Genomic DNA, 27,530 nt, shown 5'->3' with positions numbered 1-27,530 from the left:
ACAGACCGTGATTAATGTGTTGTAATGATTGACATAGTGCAGTGTACTACAGAAATATAGGGTATTTCAAAAGTCAATTCAAACATTAAACCACTATCAATATTATAATATCTGAGATAGGGAAAAAACAAAAACATCACAGTGTTGGGCAAACAACGGGGCTTACAAAACATTGGGAAGATGTCCGCCCTTCTCTTGTTCAATGTACAGCATTCTGTCTGTGACGTCATCCACAGCATTTTGCAGATAATGTCTTGGAATACTGGCAATTTCTTGCGAGAAGGCATCTTTCAGTTACAGTAGGTTGTTGGATGTCAGGAAAACTCGTTTTTTAAGGTAACCCCACAACCAAAAGTCGGCCAGATTGAAATCTGGAGATCGCGGAGGCCACATTGTTGGAACGTGCCTACTGATGACACGATCGCCAAACATCTGCGTAATTAGTTGTTTTGCAGAGATAAAGATGTGGGGTGGAGCGCCATCTTGCATGAAGATTATGTTTTCCATATCGTGATTCCTCAGTCTAGGGATGACGAAGTTCTGTAACATGCTGTAGTAGCGCTCCCCGTTTACTATAACAGTCTTATTCCATTATTGTCCACACCTGTGGAGTAACAGCGCATCTAGCCGCGAAATCAGGTGGCCCGGGTTCGATTCCCAGTCAGGACAAGTTACCTGGTTGAGGTTTTTTCCGGGGTTTTCCCTCAACCCAATACGAGCAAATGCTGGATAACTTCCGGTGTTGGATCCCGGACTCATTTCACTGGCATTAACACCTTCATCTCATTCAGATGCTAAATAACCTAAGCTGTTGATAAAGCGTCGTAAAATAACCTACTTAAAAAAAAAAAAGAGAAGAGAAGAGGAATCAATAAAATTCTACAAATCATTACAAGAAGCATTGGCGAAAATAAATAACAATTATTACATAATTATGGCAGGGGACTCTCTTTCTTCTTCAGGGGCATAATATGGCTGCAACTGTCATATACCCTTGATTGACTTTAAAGTGTACTGATAAAATTCGTTCATTGAACAGCAGTAACTTTGTATTTTGTTTGTCCAAGTCTTCTTGATAAATAATGCTACTCCTCTAGCATTTATTTTCTCGATCAACACCACCATAGTACATAATATAGTTCCTTTTGACCCTTTTATTTTCTGTTATTGCTGCCATATCAATTTTCCTTTCTTTTAGTATTTCCTTATGGCATATGTCTCTTACATTCCATGTGGCTAAATTGAATCTTGAATCGTTTGTCTTACAGTTCTTTATATGCTCTAAAAAGACATATGTGTACAAAATGCTTATGCTATATTGTTCAAATCTGCCACATCATTATAGTTCCACATGTTCTTTTTCACACCGATTAATAAACATAAGCAACAATAAAGTGTTTAGAATAACTACTGCCATACAGCCATTTATGTTCGTCATACTGAGAGGTTTAAATTTTCTGGTGAAAGGTTAGAAATTACACTTTGATTACCAAAACTACTATCTCCAAACAAAGATCTTCCAAAATTCATCACATCTTGTTTGTCATAGAGAAAAAGATGTCTGTAATAGGGAACACATTAAATCATTCGTTGGATTGATTATAATTCACAAAATAACTATAATCTTACGAGCAATAACCGCACACATCACACAACATAATACCATGCTGCAACTGGTGAGCTGACGCCAAAATTGAAATAGCACATATGCCAACACATCTAACTTCAAACAAGTGAAGAAAACTGAAAAAATCGGAGCGTTATGTTGAGAACACTACCTGACATGAAAAAGATGGCCAACACCTAATGAATTGGTTATGGTTCCTCATGCCCCTCTGGCTGAACATACTACTCTTGGATGTGCTAGGTCTCACCCTCTGAAAACACATCATAGTGTGCAGGTGCTGGTAAACTTACATGCATCATAGTGTGCAGGTGCTGGTAAACTTACATGCATCATAGTGTGCAGGTGCTGTAAACTTACACACATCATAGTGTGCAGGTGCTGGTAAACTTACACACATCGTAGTGTGCAGGTGCTGGTAAACTTACACACATCATAGTGTGCAGGTGCTGGTAAACTTACACACATCGTAGTGTGCAGGTGCTGGTAAACTTACACACATCATAGTGTGCAGGTGCTGGTAAACTTACACACATCATAGTGTGCAGGTGCTGGTAAACTTACACACATCGTAGTGTGCAGGTGCTGGTAAACTTACACACATCATAGTGTGCAGGTGCTGGTAAACTTACACACATCATAGTGTGCAGGTGCTGGTAAACTTACACACATCGTAGTGTGCAGGTGCTGGTAAACTTACACACATCATAGTGTGCAGGTGCTGGTAAACTTACACACATCATAGTGTGCAGGTGCTGGTAAACTTACACACATCGTAGTGTGCAGGTGCTGGTAAACTTACACACATCATAGTGTGCAGGTGCTGGTAAACTTACACACATCGTAGTGTGCAGGTGCTGGTAAACTTACACACATCATAGTGTGCAGGTGCTGGTAAACTTACACACATCGTAGTGTGCAGGTGCTGGTAAACTTACACACATCATAGTGTGCAGGTGCTGGTAAACTTACACACATCGTAGTGTGCAGGTGCTGGTAAACTTACACACATCGTAGTGTGCAGGTGCTGGTAAACTTACACACATCATAGTGTGCAGGTGCTGGTAAACTTACACACATCATAGTGTGCAGGTGCTGGTAAACTTACACACATCGTAGTGTGCAGGTGCTGGTAAACTTACACACATCATAGTGTGCAGGTGCTGGTAAACTTACACACATCATAGTGTGCAGGTGCTGGTAAACTTACACACATCGTAGTGTGCAGGTGCTGGTAAACTTACACACATCATAGTGTGCAGGTGCTGGTAAACTTACACACATCGTAGTGTGCAGGTGCTGGTAAACTTACACACATCGTAGTGTGCAGGTGCTGGTAAACTTACACACATCGTAGTGTGCAGGTGCTGGTAAACTTACACACATCGTAGTGTGCAGATTCTGGTAAATGTAAAAGTTTCTTAAGTGGCCGAGCTCAAGTGCAAAGAGTTACGGTTTCGATAAATGTTAATGGCCACAGGCAATAGACAAGTTATTATAATTGTAAACGATATAATGAATGCATTAGGTTTAAAAAATATGTATGTATGTTAAAAGATAAGTGATTCAGTGAGTCCAAAACAACAATGGAGAACTGCCACTGGCCCATATTGATGGAAATGATTGTCCTCTATCATATTGTAATTGATTGTTGATATCCCTTACTTTTTTGGTGCAGTACAATATGTCAAAATCCTTGTCTTGCAGAAAATTTTGCAAGATATCAGTGTAACTGAACAACTTTGAAAATAATTCCAACAGAAATACTGCCTCAAATTTATTAAGGAATGCCGGAAAGCTACTTCCTTTTCATTAGGTTTGTTTCAGCAAGCAATTCAGAACACATTATGAACTAATACCGAACATCTTTTGACACATGCGCTAGTTGTATACATTCTCAGAACTAGTTCAGGATTTTACGTTGTTGGAACGTTTCTTGAACTGTTCTTTCATGGCCTTCAGAGTTTCTTCTCATATTAAAGTTATATTCATCTTCCGAACTTAATTCGTCATAAAATATATTATCATTATCACCTTCCAAATTACTCATGATGGACTATTTTTTTAATTATAATCTGCCCAGTCTCAAAGCATTTTAACCTCAACCTCAGCACATGTATCAACATGTCAGAATTCCCAATTCCTGCTCTTAATTGAGAACCAATTTCACTCGTTCCAAAGCACATTGGAACAGAAAACTGGGAATCGGTTCAAGTCTTGTTGGACCGCACATGAACAGGCAATTTCGAATCGATTCTGAACCATACTAGAACAAACCTATTATTGCATCATGTCTCAGTTATCAGGCTGTTCAATAACATTTGCAAAGTACTTGTAAATCTCACATCCGTGTCCTTTGACTGTGTGAGAAAGTCTGGACATAAAATTCCATACTGCCTGTAGTCTGTGCAAACTGCTGCAGAGCATACGGAAGATTTGGAGAAATAGGCAGAAATACACACACTAATGGGTTGTGCTGTAAAACAAGATTTAAAGCATGACTATAACAATGTCTGAAGACAGCCTTTGGATATGATGCAAGAACTGCATCACTTCATTGTAAAATTGCCCTACTAATTTATCTTCAATTCCAAAAGCATTAATTACATACTGCACATGTCTTAGTTTGTCATTGACGACATGAGAAGCAGCTTTTATAATTTTTCTGTGGTAGCAGACATTCCTGTAAAAACTGTGGACGAATTTAGATGGCTCTTTGAAAGTGGATCATATTTTTTCAACACAAAAGAAAATTTTATGTTTAAAGAACTTGATATTACTCATCATGACTCCTGAATGGGAGATCTGATTAGCTAAATAACAAACTGTATCAATTATCTGTCATATTGCATCTCTCTTCTTTCTGACCAGTTCATTACGCCTGCTGATAGCACTTCTGCACTGATCATCAGGTAACAGATCAACTCGCTGTTTCCAAATGCTTGACTGTAGAAAACAATGTACAAGAGTTTGCGACATATAGAATGCTTTTGCTGGTTTAAATCTGCGAAACCTTGTTTTTCCAAACTTCGCTTTTGTTGGAAAACAATGAATCTTGCCAAAAAAACCGTTTGAAGTTCCACGTCCTGTCAACTACTGCATCTTATCGAAAATGTCCAATATATTGTGTTGGTTTCTAGATTGGGTGATTGTGGAACAGGTCGACCTTTTTTTCACTACGTGTAATTCTTCTTGAAGCATTTTCTTGCAGTAATGTTTTCTGTCATTCTGATTAAACCTATATTACAGAAGAGTTCAGTTAAACACAACGTTGTCAGTCTGTCACATTATACTAGCCTGCCTGGTTTCTGCTGGCTTTAACACATACACTCAGAGTTTGTAGCTAAGAATAGCGTCACTTGAACAGACATGGTCTGCGGATGAGAAAACAGCCTGCTTATAATTGTATTACCTGCTGAGACACAGAGTATGGGCCTAGTGTATCTAATGATGAATGATCTACGTCTGCCAAGACTATATTGTGAAGTGTTTATAAAATATTGTGACAGCGACGTGAGATTCGAACTCACGACCATCGTCCCGCAAGAAAGCAGATCGCGCGGGGACGGCGTGCGGCGGAGAGAAGTAAGGGGGAAGGGCCTACGCGGCGAGAGAGTGGAGAGGGAGTTTGCGCGCGCATCTTCTGCTTGCCTAGAGAGGCCGAGAAATCCGTCGAAGTGGAAGACTCGCGAATTCGAACTTTCGAGGCTACGTCGCTGTGGTTATAAATTACGGTCGCGAAGGAACGACAGTAGTTTTCAGTTGATTAGTCAGCCAGTCAGTGAGAAAGCCAGAGCAAGCAAGCCAGACTTGTGTGCCGGAGTTCGACTCGAATGTGCGTCCGCATCTGCGTCAGCATCCGAAGGCCTGAGTTCGAGTGCAGTGGACCGCAGTTGGAGGGACCTGAGTTCGAGTGCAGTGGACCGCAGTTGGAGGGACCTGAGTTCAAGTACAGTGAACTGTCTCTGAAGATCTGTGGTTCGAGATACTGTGAACTCGAGTGACTGAGATAGAAGAACTGTGAACTGAGAACTGATAGTTCTGATTTGTAAATAGTGCTTTGTAAATATTAGTTAAGATTAACAGTTCATTGTTGTTAGTACTAGTCCAAGTAAATTGTCATTGTCATCAGTGGAGTGCTATAACGAATACTGTGTTGAGTGAAAATCCAATTGTTGACGAGAGTGTTTAAGGCGAATTGTAGAAAGGAATTATTGTTGTGACGAATAAATTACATTGTTGTTACTAATAAAATTCACAATATATCTACATTTTCCCATCAGAAGTAATTGATAAATTACTATAATTTGGTTTAAGAGACCATTACTTGCTTTCAGTCATCTGATGATTCATTTATTTTTAGAATTCATAAGGCAATAATTTTCCTTAAAACATATTCAAAATTAGCCCCCAACCCAGCTATAAACATTGTTAAACCAGAAATAATAAAATAAAAATATTCAACCAATCACTAAAAACAACTCTAAAGGGTAGACGACATGTTGATTAAGTGTACGTGTTGCATGCTGTAAGGATATTATTTGAGTACTGTACCCTTCTATCAAAATATCCATAAACTTAGAAAAGTAACCACGGGTGGCCATATTATGACAAAATAAAAATAAAGTGTGCAGAGTTACCCTCCATTATCTTTTTGAAGTGCAGTGTGCTGTAACAACACATGGGCTTTTCTTAGTGGGTCAGACTTTAAAGAATTGCCTTCTATGTGTACGAGTGTGATGATTTGTTAAGGCTTGCTTCATTCATTAAAAATGATGTTGTCACTAACAATACTGGAAAGTGGAAAACATTATGTTGATTTCTCCATAATTTTGAAAAAATGTGAAGTTAAAAAGTAAAGGTAGTTTTTGGGTGTGACTTCAAATAAAGATAATTTTGATTGTGACTTCATTTACTCTTCTTACAGGGGAGAGTTCTCTTATGCCAAATTAGAAGAGAAACGGAATAATGCTCCAGGTTGCTTTATTCTTAGACAGAGTGAATCCAAGTATGAAGTCTTCTATCTGGATGTATGTACCAAAGAAAGGTAAGTTCCTTATAGGATGAAATGCTTTACAAGAGGCAGTTTTAGCCCAAGGCCGGGAGGGCCCCCCCCCCCCAGTTTTAATGAAATAGTTATTTTAAAATTCCTTAATTACTGCTTAGTAAATGGCTTATTTACTTGATAGAAAGCAAACTAATAAATTTAATAAACTTAATTTAATTTCACTTTTAATTTTAGTTTTATTTATTCCATTTATCGTTACCTTGATTCCAAAACCTCGTAATTTGCTCAGATATCGATTTTCACTTTTTGCACATTTTGAAAGTGTATTCACACAGAAAGAAATTAAATGGTTTCGTAATAGCCCAATATTAGCACTAGTATTTTAAATTAAGCTTCAGTGCTTTGTCAGTAGATTGATCTGTAGATATACTATCAGAAACACGCAAAAAGTGAAAATCGACATCCGAGCAAGTTACGAGGTTTTGGAATTAAGATAATGATATGTTATTTTTAACATAGTTTATTTATTTATTATTTATTTATTTAATCTGACAGGATTGATAGCACATATAAATACAAAAAAGAAATACAAACACTAATAAAAATAATATATATTAAATTAAAGCTCTGTAGAGGGTCAACAGGGTCAAAAGAACACTATAGAGCTCTCATCGAGCTAATGCAAGAAAAAAAAAAGAAAGAAAAGCGGAGATATCAATGATGATAGTGATAACTGATAATAATAATAATAATAATAATAATAATAATAACAACAATAACAATAATAAATACATTATGTATTAATTGTCAATTTTACAACAGCATAGATACAATATTTATTATATGTCATGGGTTAAGCCGAAGTTGCGCAACCTGACAGGTGTTCAACAACCAATTGCAAGAACTAGGATGTGATTCTTTAATTTAAATTTGAATTTTGATATTGTCCGACAGTCTCTGACATGGTCAGGGAGAGAATTCCAGAGGTATGAAATCGATATGCTGAAAGATGATGAGTAGAAAGATGTTCTGTGCAGAGGAATAGAGAGAAGGTACATGTTCCGGGTTCGAGGTAGTGAAAGGTAAACAAAACTAGATGCTAAGTAAGAAGGTGTGGATGTGTGGTTGGTTTTAAATAGTAATAAGAGGGAGTTGAAGAATCTTCTTTCTTTAAGTGGATTCCAAGACAACAATTCTAGTGATGGTGTTACATGATCGAATTTTCTAATGTTACAAACGAAACGAACGCAGATATTGTGAACACGCTGTAGTCTGTGGGCAAGATCAGTATTTAGATTCGTGAATAGAGAATCACAATAATCGAAGTGGGGCATCACTAAAGTTTGAATCAGGTTCTTTTTCAGGCTGAGAGGTAAAACTTTGGTTAAGTGTTTGAGGGAATGAATTATGGAAAAAGTTTTCTTACATATGTAGGTCACTTGACTTTGAAAATTTAAATTTGAATCTAAATATACTCCTAAATTTTTTACTGTCTTACTATATGTAACTGTGGTATTATTTATTTTTGTATTTGATACAGTGGCTAGATCTATTTTGTTTAATGCTCGTTGGTGGCCCATTATTATGGCTTGTGATTTGTCTGGATTTAATCTGAGTCCAAATTTTTGCGCCCATTGAGCTACAGATGCTAGATCTTCATTAATTCTGATCACAGAGCCATTGATTGTACAAGTTCGAGAATGAATGTAAAGTTGTAAGTCTTCAGCGCATAGGTGGTGTTCAGAATATTTTAAGATCTTTATTACGTCATTTATGTAAAGCGTAAAAAGTAATGTTATGTGCTTGTGCGCATTCAATTTGGATGAATTTATACTAAAACCATTTTATTAATATTTTTAATCATATTTAGTGGAGTCGCCTTTTGAAATCAGTTGTTAAAATATGTATCTCCTTCTAGTGCATAGTCACCTACTATAGCATATGTTTCCCTGGATAATATTGGTATGATTCGTTATCCGGTCCACATATGAGTCCTTTGTCACGCCCATTAAATGTAGGTGTTTCTTTGTTGACATTGTCTGATTAGGAGTCTTGTCACCGATCTTGAACTTCTCTGTCTAAAAGCTAGGAGTTGTTTGCTGTCCAATGTTAAGCATTACCCGTTGCAGAGCTTAGGTTGTTCCTAGAGTCCATTTGACTACACACTTAGAAGTTTCCAAGCCAAATTATAGAACTGTAGTTCCATTCTTAGCCACGATGTTGACTTGTTACTTTCCATACATTCCCTGGGGTGTACTTTGTTATCCATTGATGAAGTTTTCTTCGTTTTACAGGTAATGTGTCCTTCCAAATACATTTAACTTCTACTTGTTTGTGTATTTCTAAAATATAAACTAAAAAAATAGAAATATACAAAAGGTTGGATAAAAAGTAATGGCAACAGTTCGATATTTCTGACATGACTTTTTTCACAGGCGTACAACATTTACGTACCTTTAATATAGTCGCCCCCCCCCCCTTATTCATCATCTTTTGCCAAATGTTTGGAAGATGTCGTACATCATCAACGCGTTCATCTTTATTGATGTTCCATATTGGCCACCCTATAGCATGGATAAGTTCACCTCTGGTATTGTACCGGGTCCCTCGCAGTGGTTCTTTCACTTTGGTGAAGAGATCGTAATCGCATGGACTCATATTGAGTGAGTACGGTGGATGTTCCAGAATCTCCCATTGCCAGCGGCGCAAGAGGTCCTTGACAGCAGCAGCGGTGTGACTCATTGCATTGTCGTAAAGAATGATGGGCTTTGTCGTCGTTTTCTCCTGAGCGCTGGACGAAGGTGGTGCTGCAGGAACCTGCAGTAGTAGTCCGCATTTATTGTCTGCCTTGGCGGTACAGTGTGTTGCAGTATTACCCCATCATTGTCATACGCCACAATGAACATCACCTTCACAGCACTTTGTGTAGGACGAGGAGAACCGGGATGCTTCCATTCATTTGATTGGCATTTCAAGTTTGGTTCGTACGAGCGAGCCCAGGTTTCGTCCATAGCGACAATTCGTCCAAGAAAGTCGTCACCTTCTCTTTGACATCGGTCCAACAAGGCCTGTGCGACTGCATAGCGGTGCCATTGTTGCACCTTGGAAATTTCATTGCAATTTTGTGGTGACCCAGAATGTGGAGCAATTTGTTTTGTGACATACTCCCGACTTCCGCTCTTAACTCATGCGCAGTCCATCGTGGATCAGCATCCAACAGGGAAGCAAGGAATTGGAGTTGAACTGTGTTGTTTTCCACGTGCGTCGTCCTGAACAGCGTCCCTGCCTTTCCAGAATGCTTTAACTCATTGTGTCACTGTGCGATATGGCAACGCAGTCCCTGAAAACATTCTTGTGCACTACGACCCCGTGTCACTTCAATTTTGATCCAGGAACGTTGCTCTAGTTTTGTAAACATGGTCTTAGGACGCTCGCACTATCCCTATGAAAGTCAACGTTCTACACACTGCAGTAGATTGACAGAGTACTGTCGCCGCTGGCTGCAATGACTCATCTAACAGTCCCTGTTCATGTCCACAGAGCTGGCAGTTCTCGAATGCACCATCGTCATGTGACAGCAATGTTGCCATTACTTTTTATCCAACCCTTGTAAAATATCAATACATGAATTGAATTCATTTCATTATCCACCTATATATTATTAAAACCACGGACAGGGGGGGAAGGGGGAAAATAGACTTTATCAGTATAATGACATGATATGATATTTATTTGTCAGCCAACTTTACAATTCATAGTTATGGTATACCTTTATATTTCTGCTTTTGGTCCACCATCGCTTTGATATACATACCAACCTTTTGTGTTCACATATGAAGCGGTCAGAAGCAAAGGGGTACAAGTGGCATTTCTAAGAACATCCAGGACAAGCTAAAACATTTAAAATTTTAGTGGCAAAAGGATACATCTTTTAACCACATCACATACTAAAATTGAAGTAAAAAATTTCACGGAATTTACAAAATCTTAAGTACATTTTCCCATAAATAACTTAAGTGCACTTATACCCCTTTCCTTCTGAACCACTCATATTCCTTTGCCAAGTATTTCCTATTCTTCTGTTTTAGCTGACTTGCTATCTATCATTTCCATTCTCTCTCTTACCTAGACCTCTTCCTTCCATTTCCTGCTTCCCTATTAATTATCCCATTCACTTAATTTCACTACTCATTTCATTACTTCCTCTTCCACTTCCCATAAGTTCCGATTTTCGTTCACTTTATTTCACACTTTCTTCTTTATGCATATTCTCTCACTTTTGCCACCCCTATTTTCTTACACCCACTTTTAGGACTCCTTTTCCTCACTAATTCCACTACCTTTTCTAAACCGTCCTTCATTTTGCCACTTTCTTCTATCATCATCTCAGAAGCCCTACCTATTCTGTCCTGACACTCACTAATATCTGGTAGTTGCTTCCTCTTTTGTCTTGTCTATGTTTCTGACCTCAGGACCTCAACATACTCTTTCATCAACAGTATCTGCTATTTGTCTAATGCTTTATTTTCTTCCTTGGTTTATTTTGGTCAGCCGTTCCGTTCTTATTGTACATCGTCTCTCGTCTCACTTTTGTTGAAATTAAGTGTCGGCTGCATTTCTTTCTTCCTAGCATGCTGTCTTTCATCTGCTGACCTGTACATATTTTCACGTTCGTCGCTGTTGATTCACTTGATTTGAGACCCAAACTCTGGTTTATCACAATTCTTCTCCCAGTATTCGAGATCGTAAACTTTACAATTAATTTTCAATTTGTCCTTATTCATGTCCTTTACTTCTCGCTGTTTTCAGATATGGTAACAGTAGTTTTCTTCTTCTCCTTACTTCGTAACTAAGACAATTTTCAAAACGCAATTTTGTTCCCCTCTTAATAATTCATGGACTGCAATTAGTCATAGAAGGATGGTCGTAATACCATCATGTTCAGTGCATGCTGTTGAGATGTATTTTGCTCCCATCCCCAAACAAAGGTCGCTAAACCTTGGATAATGGTCGGAAAAACCTTGTTGGATGATAGGTAAATAAATAAAAATTATCATTAATATAAATTAAAATTAAATGAATTAAGTCGTAAAAGAAGAGAAATCGTAACCGAAAACAATATAACCAAAGCACTTAAATACACCCACGCATGCATGCGTTACAATACACATTCCAAGCATGGGATAAAAACCAGGCATTAAAATACCATATATATGAACCAGGTCCACACAAGGGTCGAAATTAAGCAGAAACATGTACATATATCAAAAGAGCAGAACAAGAGGGAAGGGAACTAAATCACTCATTCTCATTCGCTTGACCCCACTAGATTAGCCAGCAAGCTTTGGTATTATGTTAATAAAACAAACTAATGACATTAACTTTCACAAGATGTTTTACATAACAATTCCACAGACGACACTGAATTCGTTAGAAAACACTTGAAGCAATTTGCTGTAACTCACAACATCTTGCACTTACAAAATAAATGTCCATCGTAGGAAATAAAATACCAAGCATAGATATGTAGAAACAGCAGGGTCACAAAATGGCTAGATGTATAGAACATATACTTAAATCAACGAGGGAGAGTGATTTCCAACTAAGAATCAACTCAACCAGCATCAAACCTGGTTTGCCTGTTACCCAACAGGCCAAGATGTTACACGATTTCTACTCAGGCTATGCTCGCATCCTGGATCCGGTAGAAAATCTCTCTCTTCACGAGCAGCAGCCCATCTGCCCTCTCCACAAGCAGAAATCCGAACACGCTCTTATTCGACTTCCGATGTTCTCTCTTGGCTGGTAGAATCTCGACTCCACGACAGGGCAAAACAGTCGCCCCAAGAAAACACACAAACAGTTAAGAATTTGAACAAACAAATGAGAGGCAAGCTCTCGAACACAGGGGTACACTTGTCAGCCAGTATATAAAATAAATAAATCAGAGAACCTAACGGAGGAAGTAGGAACCAAAAACAAGCGCCATCTATAAGAAAGAGATAGAAACTACATAGAAAAGAAAAAAAATCACAAGAGATCAACCAAAATATAATCAATAAAGGAAAAATAGAGAAGAATGACAGGGTGCTGAAAAACGATCGGCACACTATTTGAAATATATTTCCAAAACCCAGTGGAGTGCATATAGACTTCAAGCTCAGCTGATAAAAAGGCAAAATAAAACAGATAAAATATCACGATCTAGGCCTATAATAATCAGAATGTTTTGTTACACACCCTTCATCAATGTTATGTTGTAATCCCGCAACAAGTTTTTCTCATTATTATTCATGGTGACATTCATTTCTCTTACACTAATGTGGACACTTTTAAGTATTTACGCTAACTTATTAGAATCAGTGTCAGATTGGTGTATTAATTTGAAATCGGATTTTTCACACTGAACTATACCGTATTCATTCATAGTTTTCTGGCCAAGGGCAGGTCTTTCATTGCAAACCCAAAATTCTTCAATCCTTCCTACTAATAATGACCCAGAATGGCAAAGAAAGCTTTTAATAGAAAAAAGAGTACCTTCTGCAGATCTCTGGAAAAAGACTAGTGAAGTGTGTCCGGCGCCATAGCGTTGTGGTCTAAGGCATCCTGCCTAGGACTCTTGTTATGGAATGCGCGCTGGTTCGAGTTCTCATGGGGGAAGAAATTTTCTCATGAAATTTCGGCCAGTGTATGGGACTGGTGCCCGCCCAACATCGCGATGCACTTGGGGAGCTATAATAGATAGCGAAATCCGGTTACACAAACCAGCTGGGGGGCTCATTGTGCTAAGTACACGATACTGCCATTCTGGTTGGATGATCGTCCACGTCTGCTTCAGCATGTGACGGTGAGTCCAGCAGCCGGCTGGTTGGTCTTGGCCCTTCGTGGGCTGTAGAGCCATGGATTACTAGTGAAGTGCTTTGTGTGGAGTGTGGTATTGTATTGGGCAGAAACATGGATATTATGACGAAGTGAAGAGAAGCAACTAGAAGCATTAAAATGTGGATATGGAGAAGGATGGAGCATGTGAAAAGGACAGACAGAATAAGAAACGAAGCTTTGTTGGAAAGAGTGGGTGAAGAAAGAATGATGCTGAAACAGATCAGGAAGAGAAAAAGCTCTGAGGGCGACCACAACAGGATGGTTGAAACATTAGCACTAGCAACTGAGACAACGTGGGACAAGCCCGGAAACTCACAACCCAAAAGAAAAAGAAATTGCCTGGGTCACTGGCTGAGAAGAAACTGCCTACTGAAGGATGCACTGGAAGGAATGGTGAACGGGAGAAGAGTTTGGGGCAGAAGAAGATATCAGATTATAGACGATTCATGCCTTCAAGCCACTGAAATGAGGTACTTGAGAAGAATAGAAGAAGGGATAGAATAAGGAACCACTGCTCCACTCAGTTGCGATGGTTCAGGCATGTAGTCAGAAGGAATAATGAAAGAAACCCAAAGGAATACCCGACAAACTTGGGAATAAGAAATACAAGTCCTCATGAGAAGAAGGAGAATTGAATGGAACGTAGCAAAGACAACTGCTCAGGATAGATTAAGATGGAGGTCTCTCTGTAAACCTCTACACCATCGACTAAGTAAGTAAAGATAGGATATTATGATAATGGTGACCTTGTAGGATAACGGATTATATTTAGCGTTGTCTTTATGTCTTCTTGGAATTCAGTTGATTTGTATTTTTCAATTGTTTTGGAGCCTCTGATGACCATAGTACATTTGCTGCTGTTGCAGCTCTAGTAGTAGTCGTGGTGGTGGCACCACACCCACACCCACACCCCTTGCATGCTCAGATGTGTAACTTTGCTTGAAGTTAAAGGAAGTGTTACCGTTGACAGCTCAAAGCCTAGATCGTACAAGATTGAGAAGTTGGGAGAAGAGGAGTTCTTGTTCAGCGGTGATGGGAAGGCGTACAGCAGCATCACGCAGCTGGTTGCTGCATATCGCTCTGGCAAAGACTCCATCTTTCTGCAGGAGTGTCTTCCACCCTCAGAGTACGGTACGTAACTAATTCTATTATACAGATCAGACATAAATTAGGAACGTCTGCTCAGAAACTCTCCAGCAATGGATTACAATTTTAAAATCTCATCATTGAAGAGAGAGAGAGAATGCCATTCCAAAGAAATACCCTGTAGTTCACAACAATGTGTATACTTTGAGCATAGTCACTGAACTCGCCATCCTCTTCTAGGTGTAATGTATCATGCTTGTAGATCTTTTTACTGCCTTCATATTGTTTCTGGTGCACAATGGAAGATAAATATGCATTGTGCCAGGATGATAATGGTGATGATTTATGGAGAAGTAAATGGAAAACCATTTTTGTCTTCACTTTAACTCATTAGAACTGGATGAAAGTTTTCAGTGTGAGAAGCCATTCAGCTAATGGTGCATCTCTCCAACAAAATTATGGGCCTGGTTTCACTTTTTTAAAATGTAGAATGTATTATTTACATATGATACAAATCATTGAATGTAAGTACAGTAGCATGATGGTTCAGTAGCTAAAGTGCTGAACTCATAATCCTATAAACCCAGGTTCGATCCCTGGTATACCTCCAATTTATAACTTGTGTTGGGCAGGGGTTTTCTCTGGGAGCTCCAGTTTCCGTGTGGCATCTCAACAAATCTCCATCATCTCATTGCTGGTGTAGCATAGACCAACCTCCTATAGTGCATTCCATCCTGTGGGTAAACTGGCTTCATTTGGGTGAATGATAAACAGTCAAGTACCCGCCATTAGTAAAATAGAAAGAGCGTTGAAAAGAAACTGAATGTGATGGACGTTTCTAGCTGTTATATCAGTAGAACTTGGGTATTCAATGAAAACAGCTAAGCTTGATAAAAGCAGCAGAAGTGTAATTTTTTAGAATTGTCAAAGACTGCTGTAGAAATGATATATTTTGTAATGAGCGAATAATCACCTGAACAGGTGTTATAGAATTAGAGGCGATGGTGGTATATTTAATGACTGCAGAGATTATTGAGCATCAGAATGCTGTAAATGTAACTTCTTGGTGCAGCATCAAGAGTGATAAGAGGTGATAAAGTCTGTTTGCTTATAGTTGGCTTCCACCTGTCTTTATCATTCTACAGTTGGAAAATACGATCTTTGTGTGTAAATACATTATTTGTTGTTTATATATTTCAGTATATTGGCGACATTGGTTCGTAGGTTGTTGGACTGTCTTGATTTAGTAGTATGCGTGTATAGATTAACAGAGAGTCTTGATTTGCTGAACATTGCATCTCTGCAAAGCAAACTTGGTAGAAAAATTCTGCATTCACAATCATTTAAAATAGGAAGCAATGTATATAGATTCAGGAAAAAAAAAGACCACTGTAAATATTAAAAATATTGGAGAGTGCATAACAGAGGCAATAAGTTTATCAGAGGACGTTGAAGAGATTTAATAAAGAAGCAAAGGATATTTATGCCATCGCTTCTGTGAACAGTCTACTGCAGGTTGTTTAAGCAAATCGGTTTTACGTTATACAGTCAGAAATAGAAGTCGATCATGAAGATGCATGCTAAGTTGATTACAGAATCACTACACTTAGCACCACCACATCCACAGATGAAAAGATTTGAGATGGGGGTTGTCCATTATTTTTATGAACAAAATATACATTCATTGATTTTATGCATCACCTTTTGGATCAAGTGACAATTCAGTCCAGAGATCTCATGGCACTACTGTACAAAAGGTCAGTGATCATTGTCAATACAATTAGGTTTCATCCAGAATGCATATGTTTGCACCACAAAACATCCAATGTCATTGCAAAATGAACTATTGCCTCATCCCTAGCTTTTCAATAATTCTGAACTTGTAAGTGACAGTGCTGCTTATATAATGTTTTCCCCGGTAAGGCCCCCATTGCGACATCCCAAAGAAATGTCATGGTTGCTTGCCTCAGGGACATCCCACACCAGTTCACTTTAGGACTATATATTTTCCCACTAGTAAAATCCCAGATTTATGCAAACTAATAAAACCCTCTATTCCTAAATTTTTAGAACATCTTTCACAGCAGCATATACTCAGTTCTGTGCCTTTCTCCTTATCGTCCTGACTTGCCCCCTCCCCCTCCCCCTCCCCCTACCCCTCCAATTTACGGGATAGACACATTTGCCTATTCCGGTTTAACAGTTTTTTTCTTCCGTTGCTTTGGCCGTCTCACATCCTTTGTCCCTGTTGCTTTGGTTTGAAACACTATTTTGAATAGTCTTGTGTCCATGTGCTGAATCCAGTTCTCGCAATATTCCTTTATTTTATCATTAAGGCTATAAATTTGTACTTTCTTCCCTATGTCTTCATTCTTTATGTGATCTAATCTTGTATATTCTTTTGTTTTTTTTAAAAAAAAAAAGCCATTTCAGCACTTTATACTTTATTCAAATGAACCCATGTTTCTGTCTGTTTCAGTCAGGTAAAATTCCTCTTATTAACACAGTAAAGAAGTTACAAAGTTAGTCAGTCGTGATTTGTGTGATTCCTGGTCAGGTCATACAGATCGTACCCTTCTAGATGCAAGTTTTCCAAACAAAGATGTTATGCTAAAGATATTGCCACCGAAAACAACAAAATATTGCCAACCCCTTGATGTTTACTTCGTTCGGCAATATAAGCTCTATATCAGAAGGATTACTGATTTTGTAAGACTACAATGTGCCGAACCACAAGTGAAGATACATGATCGTTGTTTCATCATGAAACTTCACTCTGTGATTTACAATCAATTTGCTGCTCCTACATATAAGCCTGTGTTGCAATATGCTTAGCTAAAAGCCAGGTTATGTCATTGACATACCAACATCATCATTTGAAAATGTAATTAGTGTGGCTTTTGAAATTGGTCTGCGTGAATGCGAAAGTGATTTGGATGTGATAACGTGGCTGTCAGGTGTGTGGTACCGCTGTATATGCGCTATTATAAGTACTTTAAGCAGAGAGTTTTTGGCACTGTTGATTGAAAACGTAATGATACACTGACATCATTGAATTACGTATAATTTCCCTCCTATGTTATTGATATCTTGTTACTTTGTTTCTCTCTATTAAAATGTCACTTGAGGTAGAATGCAACGTTTTGCATGGAAATGACTCACACCACTGTTTTGTTTATGATCGATTGTTATTCTAAGCATGTTTTCATGCGGTTTCGATTGTTGGAGGTCAAAGGTGTCCTTTGTGAGTCGCAAAATCTTGAAACTATGATTTCTGAATCTGCAATATGAAGTGGAATGTATCAGTGCAGTGAGTGAAATTATAAACCTTAGTGCAAGTTATGGTACATAATTACCCCAGTGATTACTTCCAAACATCGCAGTTTAGCCTGGGGTGCTGCCCAGCGACTGAACTACAAAATTATGTCTCTGCTGTCATGTTTCTTAAACCGAACAGGTTACAATATGTTATTTTCCCTGTTTTAAACTCACGCTTTTACCATAATTAACAGAAATAAACGTAATAGTACTTATTATTTTCTTATTTATTATTTATAAAGTGTTATTATTACTCTTTAATCACTTGTTTTAATTCATATTGAGCATTTCTTCTGTGGACACCAATCTTTGGCACACAGTGCCTCGTGATGGAATTGAGAAACTAACCAATTTCAGAATAAGATTACTACTGTCAAGGCTGTGTACAGAGAAGCGAAGCAAGCATCAAGTTGGCCGTGGTCAGAGCATGCCATAAATCTGTGACATGCACCCAGGTTGAAGAATTTTGTTGCTTTTAAAATATATGATCTTAGCTGGATCCAAGAGCAGCATATTGGTCAAAGATGACCACCAGTACAAGCCGAAAGCAGAAGTAATCCTTGTAATATTGTTTGTGATGATGATAAGTAAAGAATTATGTATTTGTTTGTCACTATGTATGCATGCAGCAGAGAGATAGGCGATGAAGAGAGAGAGAGAGATATAATTATGTGCGTGCAAAATAATTGTATTTGTAAATGAGGATTGTTTTGCTGTGAACAGACAAGTCGAACCTGCTGCTGTGCCAGCTGGAGTGCCGCAAGACAGACCATCTGAGCGAGGGCAGTGCTGTGACCTGGCTGGAAACTGCCTCTCCACAGTGCATCAATGTCAGGAATCTGCAAGTGTACAAAAGTAAGTTTCGCACAAAAACATTATTCAGTACACATCAGTCTGTTTGGTTGTAAGGCAGAGACACCTACCATGGGAGTGGTAATGAAACAGACTGACCGACCGAGCCTCACCTAACTTTTAATGTCAACATTATTTCTGTATTTGAATACCGAAGAACATTTTGTTTTCCATGCACTTTGTTTGTTGTTTGGAGGCGAAAGTAATTGGATAAATGTTAGGGTTGCCAACATGAAAGGATTTCTAAGCATGAATCTTCAAAATAATGCTGTTGACTCGGCACTTACAGGCTACTCAACGTGGCACTGTGTATCAGCGATCTGTAAGACGTCATAATGAAGAAGTTGATAAAAACAGGGACATTTTTTTCGAAAATGATGGACTACATAAAATTTTGCGACATGTGTGAACTCGCACTGCATGGATATGATGAACCACAAGAATCACAAAATCGCGGAATTTTTCTAGGCTTAGTAAATTTCTAACAGTTTAATACATCAAATGTTCATATGTATGAGGTCTCGCCCACCTCATTGAATATTACATGACTACATATGAATATTTGATGTATTAAACTGTTAGCAGTTGTCATGAAACTGATGTTGAATATGGCCACAAAGTCATTTAAATATGCACTCCCGCATATATGACTTGTATCGTCTGAAGTGCAGGTATTAAGGCCGTAAAAGTATTATGAGAGGGGTTCGGCTGGCGCCGTGGATCGTGTCCCAGCATGGCTCAGTTGGTAAAAGCGCTCAGCGAACAGAGCTGAGAGGTCCTGGGTTCGATTCCCGGTGCCGGTACGAATTTTTCTCGTATTTAATAGTAATTAGTAAATTTCATTTAAGAACTACACTGACCACCAAAAAAAAAAGTGGATCACTTCTTAAAAACTGAATCATCGTCAATAAATCACCAATTTAGAGAAAGTATCATTAAATTGAATAAGTTTTATGTCTGAGGAAAGATGTATTCAGTATTTTTGAAGACGAATATGATGTTAAGCGTTCACAAAATGCCACCCCATGGATCACTTTCTGCCCCTCAGTGCCAGGCTGTGTGCTTTATGGTTTTACAACACGGACCAGCAATAAACCTTATACGTTTTACAATTGTACAGTGGCAGCTATTAATGAATTATTAACGTGTAGCACATTTTCTGTCGTAAGTCAATATTTTTCTTCAGTTTTTGTTTTGAATTTAATAAATTAAGATGCCTCTTATTCGAGAAGACATTGCAAGAGCTGTTGCGTTGGTTGAGGGTGTATGAATAATTTGTTTTGCAGCATCCAACGAGCTCTAAGCAGATTTTGAGAACTGGGTACACCTGCCACAGACACCCGAAATCAGGCCATGGTAGGCCTATATCCATTAGGGATAACAGATTTCTGATTCTCCATGTCTTACAGTATTTCCACACGATAGCAGTCTAGGCTGGAAATCGTCTGTGAGGAATGAGGAATGTTAGACCAGGACCGGGCAGTGTGATTACAGTTACAGTTGGTCAGTGAATGAGTCACCGTTCACCTGATGGTAGAGAGAGGGTATGGAAACTGTGTAAGGACCTATTCGTCTTGCAACTTCTCCGAAAGAATGCTGTTTGTAAATGGTTCTGTATGGTATTGGGTGTTACCAGTTTTGGAACCCAAACAGAGTTTGTTTTTGTCAATGGAGGCACTCTGAATATGCACCGATACATAGTGAAAGTGTTAGCAGACCTTGTAATTGCCTTGCTTCTGTCGCTGGCGAAAATTTCATCCTTATGCATCACAATGCCCTCTGCATGACAGACTACCTTCGCGACATCGTGATATTAATCCTGGACTGGCCAGCATGCAACCCAGACTTGAATACCTTTGGGATATGCTCGTCAAAGTGTGACGATGATATCGACATTGTTGGGAGATCAGAAAGAGCCATCAAAGATATATTCATCAACCTAGATGCCGCAGCACAGCAAATGGGCCTCAAAGTAAATGAGGGTAAAACCAAGTATATGGAGGTATCAATAAATCCCTCAAAAATGGAGTATCTTGAAGTAGGAGGATACAAGTTTGAAAAAGTCACCGAATTTAAGTACCTAGGTTCACTAGTCACCTCAGATAATAATGTGAGTGCAGAAATCCAACATAGACTCCTCACAGGAAACAGGTGCTGTTATGACTCCAAAAACAGTTAAGATCACATGATATCAACCTCAGCACTATAAAACATTAATAAGACCAGTCTTGCTTTATGCATCTGAAACCTGGGCAGTTGGCAGTGCCGACAATTGTAGGCTGAGTATATTTGAGAGAAAGGTTCTGAGGACGATATACGGACCAGTAAATGAGAGGGCAGTTGGAGGAAAAGGTATAACTATGAATTATACCAACTTTTTAAAGAACCAGATGTTTGCAGAGAAATTAAAGCTAGGAGAGTCAGGTGGCTGGGCCATATCTGTAGGAAGGATGAAAATGATCCTTGCAAGAAATTGACTCTCACTATACCTTTTGGCACCAGAAAAGTAGGGAGACCTCAGCTAAGATGGCTGGATGAAGTGGAGAAGGATATAATAGCAGCAGGTGTTAGAGGATGGAAAACAAAGTTGTTAGATCGAAGGACATGGAAAAGCATCGTTGGGGTGGTCAAGGCTGGAACCCAGCTGTAGAACCGAAGAAGAAGAAGAAGAAATGCTCATGGTATTAATGTAAGCCATTGCCTCAATAACTCCATGAAATGCATTACTTGAAATTCTGCATAAATTACAACACTTAAGAATTTTAAAGTAAACAGCAAACAAAAATCATTTTGATGAACTGCACAGGATACATGTTTACTTCATTTTACAATATGCCTTTGACAGAATGTAGGAAAATAAAGCATAAGCTATAAAATTATTATAGTTCATAAAGAAATTTGCTGGTCAGTGTAGATACATTGTTGCGCTAACATCTAAATAGTGCTACAGTATTCAAGGGCATGTCAAAAACTGTACAAAATGAACTTCTAGGATGTATGTATGGAATGTGTGACTAAGGAAATTAAGCATTCATATTATGTCGCAAGTCTCTCCAATGATGACACGACAGTAGTGATGGGTCGCTCATGAGCGAGTCATTTTCCACTCTGGAGCGGCTCTCCGCTCGCTCCTTACAAAGGAGTGAGTCAGTCATTGCATTTCGCTCCCTCCTCATGGGAGAGCAAGGCAACTTCACCTCGCTCTCTTGCTTATGGCTCACTCCTCCACAACAGCACGGCACTCCGAGCTGGTTATGATGTGCAGCACGTCATGCGCAATGACACAGGGTGAGAGGTGCAGTATTTGGTACAGGCACGTTTAAATGTTGCCTGTTGTAAGTCATCTTTCTGTTCTCCTTATTACTAAATAGATCATGTTTACACATTAGCTGTATTTTTATGTAGCATTGTATACTTTCATAACTGTTACTTATTTATACTATTTTACCAACATTTTCAGAACTGATATTTAATTGATCTGTTTATACTACATACCCCTGCTTTACGATTGTTACTCGTTTGTAAACTAGTGTACGTAATGTAAATAGGCTCTGGGATGACGCTTCTTATCCAATACCAGCTGGACAGCTATGTTTAAAGTACAGTTTTTGTTCACAGTGTCATGTCTCCACATTAGTCATATTTGTTAAGTAGCACTTTTTACACTTTTGTTAATTTTATTGATCTGTTTACACTACTTACACTCATACACTATCTGCGTTAGTTCCTATTGTTTAGAAACAAAATCAGATATTTTATTTCCTTTCATTGGACAGCTAAGTGAACACTTCATTTTTTCAACAAGCCAACGCCACGGTGTATGTTGCATCAGTCAATGCGACTGTTAAATGTAATTTTTGGGGAGAGAATAATTTCTCAAAGACTCTGGCCATCACGATCCCCTGCTCTAACCTCTCCCGATTATCCTCTTAGGGGGGCCGCTAAATCATCAATCTATAGGGACAATCCCAAAACAATGGATGAATTGAAAACGACGATCAGTAATTACATGAACCCTGTGATCAGAGAAACTTCAATTAAAGTCTTCGAAAATAAATTAAAGTGAGTAGATTTGTGTCTTCAAGAAAATGGTAAACATCTTCAACATGTGTAATAGGCGAGTTGCATATTATTTGTTTGTTTATTTAGTATTTATTTTCATTTTTTATTTCATACATTATTGTCACAGAACATTATAACCATACACTAGCTGCCACCTGAATTCCCTACGTTGGCGGAATCTCAACTGCACACCATATGCTAGTGGCCATCATTGCCACCTGAATTTCCCTTCTCTAGCAGAATCTTGGCTGCACACGCAGTGTGGAGTGACTTCTTGATGGCACTGTGTAACAATAATGCAAGTTATAAAAGCATAAAAACAAATTTCCCTGTAATAAAAAAAGATATGAAAAATATTCTTTGTGGTCATTAGCTGACCGCAACTGCTAGAAGACTCCCTAGGATTTCCAATACTGGGTGAAATTTCACTAGAACAAAAATACTGATAGTGTGCCTCTGAATGAAGCATCGGGGTTAATGGATCATTTGTAGTCTAATTGTTCTATGTTTCTATTAGATAATTCTTTTTTAATTATGTCACATCTATGATCAAATGCAAAAGTGATGAACAAGTCACTAACAACATTGCCTCCTTGAGAAAGCTATACAAGATATTAGGGCAAAGGAAAAGGAAGACTGTGTAATGATTAACAGTTCAAAATGGCACCGTCTTTCTACTGCTAGCAAAAGAAGTGTGTGACATCATCATAGTTCCCGTTTTTCACACAGTGGTCATCTGATTGCTTCCATAGGGAAAATTATAGGAAATTTTAAATAACTTTCCCGAAGAAATATTGGAAAATACCATAAAATCGTTCCTTCAATTAAAAAGACTTACAACTGAGCTAGTGACGCTGTCTGGAAGAGAACACTTTTATAAGGCAATCTGTCCGCAACTTATTCAGAAACAGTGAAGTTACTGAAAATCCTGATAACTGTTTCAATGACAACTGCTGAGCCACAGAGATGTTTCTCTACATTCTATGGGATTAAATCATCCTTGCGTACTACCATGGTTGAGGCAAGACTAAATGCACTGGCAATTTGACAATAGAAAAAGAACTCATGCGGTCTTTGCCAGATTTCAACAAGACAACTATAGATAGATTTGCGTAACTGAAAACCAGACAAATGGATTTCTTGTGCAAAGAAGTTATTAGTGTAATGTAGTGTAAATAGTTTGAACTGTGGACATATTATTAGTTGTGTCTTATATATTACAAGATCAAGAAAAGGGGAAACACTTTTCAGGTGAGGCTCTACTAATTTTTTAAAATAGAATCGTAGCTAGTCCAGATTTATTTGTTGTTATTTAGTCAACTGTCCGAAGACGGTTTGAACCCCATAAGTGAACCAATAAGGCATCATTCAAGAGGCAATTAAGCCAGGAGATAATGGGGTAGGATAGCCAGTTCCTTTCCCCCCTCCATTACCTACACTGCTGACTAGTAACAATTTACACTAATCAGACTTGATGTAAATAAATTGTTACAGGTTACACCAGTCTACTTCCACTATAGTGTGAGGTGTGACGCATTAGGTAGAACATACATTTTTCACTGTAGGTATTCCGAAACAGTTTTTTGGGTAATGCAGTTTGAATTCGCAGCTATCTTTCTGCAAGCTGTTTTTGCTTCACACTATTCAAACTTACGAACTTTAAAAGGAGCTTCAACCTGTCATTGTATAGTGAAATTGCCATGCACAGCATGACTGCTTGTTTTAAATAACAACAGTGGTTAAAAATTGAGACAGTCAACATTTTTCTGCTGAAATATGCCCAAATAGTTTCAGCTACTCTTCAGTAACATTGGAAGTGCGGTAGCTAAGAGTCAGTTAAGTGTTCGGATCACTATCTTCCAACTGTATGAAGAGTACAACTTGTCTTTTCGCTAAAATCCTTGATTAAGTTTGCATCTTCATTTAGTTGACCATATTGAAAAAAAAAGTGCACCTTCTCGTGAGCAAATGTTGTACCATAAAGGACCAATCATTTTACTTCCACATGTTATGAAAGCTGCTTTTACAATATTTTTCCTGTCTAAAATCACTTCAGCAGGGTTTGAACCTGTGATATTTGGGATCCAGACACAAGCTGAGGAGGTGTGTTCAAGAATAGTTAACTACAGTTCACCCCTATACTTTAGTATTCAGCTTCATTGTTATATAGGTATGTGCAACAGAAACATTCATTGTTTTATTAACATAAGAAGTTATAAAATATTGTTTCCAGATCAGAAGAAAGAAGGAAAGGGTGGGATGTCCCTCGTGTATCGTAGTGTATGGAAACCAACCAAAGGCAAGAAAGTTGAAGCTGCTATGAAAATTCTGAAGCAGGAATGCAGAGATAAATATTTGAAGGTAATAAACAATAATTTTGATTATCCCAGACTTGAATTAAGTGAACAAATTAAAGTTTCATATTAATTGCATGTTTAATTTACTTTTCATTAACTGAAGTGGATAATGTTGTTATTGTTACGGGATGTATTGTACTCTGTTCCAGGAGTTCCTGGAGCTTGCAGGCCGATGGGCAGCGCTGCAGTCCAATGCTGTGGTGAAGCTGTATGGAGTGACTCTGTCTAGTCCACTTGCCATGGTGATGGAGTACCTGAGCCTGGGTCCCTTGGACGCGTACCTGCGACAACACAAGCAGAGCCTGAAGCAAGTGGACCTGGTGGAAGCAGGGGCATTCCTTGCTAAAGCTCTCTGGCACTTAGTAAGTTATATTACAAGATAAGCATGGTTATATCGACATTCTGAAATCATTAAATTAACATTGTTTTGATCTTTTTGGATGATTATGAAACACATGAAATGTAATTAAGTACTACTCCAGGTGAAAACTGATATGTTGATACTTAAATTATGTCACTTGGAAAAAAAATTGTGATGGTTTATTGCCTTTGCCCTCACTTTTTACTCTCCCATCATGCGAACTATAATGAGAAGAAATAGATTGTGGCATTGCAAAATTCTGATTTCGAGGTTTTCGTGGAAATATTCATTTTCAGCATCTTTGATGTTACAGGAACAGTCTGTCAGTCTATCGCTTCCCATACAGCGGTTTTCATAATCTATTGCTCACAGTCAGTAACTGCAAGTCAAATCATTCAGGAGTGACGCACATGCACGCTTATTAAATAGTAATGGATCATTATTTCAAATAGAGACATGGAATGACGATTTACCTCACTTCGTTTTTAATAGATTTTCTTCTTGGATTTTTTTTTTAACAGTGTAAGCTGTATGTCACAGAAATGTTTATATCGGAGAAATTACAGGATTTGACCTCAGTCAGGAGACCTACGTGAAAACTCCAGACTTTACTGCTGACTCGGCTTTATCTTTGGATTTATGGTTGATGTGGATATGATTTATGTAAGAAATTTCAACTTAGGTAGTTCTTAAATTCTCTAGAACAAAAATTTGTCCCTTCATCTGAATACAATATTTTTGAAACTCTATATCTAGCAAATATTTTTTAAATGCGTTATTTGTGAGTTTTGATGTCAGATTCATCACTTTTTAAAATTCAGAAATTGATGAATAATAATCTGACACCACTAAATACAATTTGCTGTTGAATTCTAATATATCGCCTGCTATATCACTTACAGGAGTAGGTCTCTTTTTGATTTTTGTGTCAAGGGCTTCACATCGCAATCCATTCCTATCCTTCCAAAACATCCTCATTTTAGCAAATTGAATAGAGGTTTCATTACCCTGATCTCTACTGTATGTAATATTTTCTTTTCCGTAGTTTTAGGTACAGTGTATAGATCTATTGGTTTCTTAATCAAATTCTATTGTTTAAAGTAATTTGATCTCGAATCTTCAACCATTTCTGTACAATGTGTTGAACCATTTTTATATTTTTTCAAGCCAACCTTCTTGTACATATTTCAATAATAATTTCCCTTCATCTTCTATATTTATCAGTTTCCTGATCTCCTTCAATGTTTCCTCACTTATTCTTATGTCACTCATAATATCACTGTACTACCTTGGCTGTTATTGTATCAGATTCCCCCATATCATCTATAGACCACAGAAATTCCAAAGGGGATCTGAGAAAACAATACCATTCATATGAGATCCAAAAGTTGTCAACTTTTGTGATTCTTTGTCTAGTTTCATTTGATGAAAGCCATTCTTTGCATCTAAAATTGTAAAAACTTTTACTCGATATTTCTTGTACTGTGGGTATAATCCCTGATCACTATATAACAGATTGCTCAGCCTTATAGGTTTGACAGCAAGTTTACTACACTGTCATCTAGTGACAATAGAAGGAGTCACGTCATAACTCCCATTTGAATTGCATGAAGCAACTGTACTTCCACCTAGCAGTTGTTTTAAATCGACAGTGGTGATCCTGATGGTTGTTCTCTTCCACATGCTCCCATTTTTAACATTAGAATGGCCAATCTGCAATCTGTTATATACGTGATCAGGAGTATTGTGTGTCAGGTTATCATTTAATTTTCTGGGTGCAACGCATGAACGGTTTCTATTGGGTCTTCTGGCAGACACCATGTTTGTAGTCCATTTTGTAGGATGGTCTCCTTTCTTTATAATATCTCGTTTAACCAATTGATCTTATTCTTTCTTTATTTCGGCACGCATGGCTATAGGAAATCTTCTTGGTGACCCAATAACTGGAACTGCGTCTTTCTTCACTTCCACCTTCAGGTT

General features: G+C 38.1%; 1 protein-coding gene across 1 annotated transcript in view; it reads left to right on the top strand.

The window, feature by feature from the left end:
* The window catches only part of hop (tyrosine-protein kinase hopscotch), a 77,120-nt gene that overhangs the window by 10,592 nt on the left and 38,998 nt on the right, over nucleotides 1-27,530 (top strand). Inside the window, exons 3-7 of the mRNA XM_069819586.1 lie at nucleotides 6,552-6,671; nucleotides 14,485-14,645; nucleotides 18,642-18,773; nucleotides 25,066-25,193; nucleotides 25,339-25,551. Of these exons, the coding sequence (XP_069675687.1) occupies nucleotides 6,552-6,671; nucleotides 14,485-14,645; nucleotides 18,642-18,773; nucleotides 25,066-25,193; nucleotides 25,339-25,551 (754 nt within the window). The remainder of the gene's footprint in view (nucleotides 1-6,551; nucleotides 6,672-14,484; nucleotides 14,646-18,641; nucleotides 18,774-25,065; nucleotides 25,194-25,338; nucleotides 25,552-27,530) is intronic.

The sequence above is a fragment of the Periplaneta americana genome, chromosome 2, assembly GCF_040183065.1.
Source record: "Periplaneta americana isolate PAMFEO1 chromosome 2, P.americana_PAMFEO1_priV1, whole genome shotgun sequence".
Classification (NCBI taxonomy): domain Eukaryota; kingdom Metazoa; phylum Arthropoda; class Insecta; order Blattodea; family Blattidae; genus Periplaneta; species Periplaneta americana.
The sequence above is the reverse complement of the archived record's forward strand: the minus strand, read 5'-3'. Positions and strand labels throughout refer to the sequence as shown.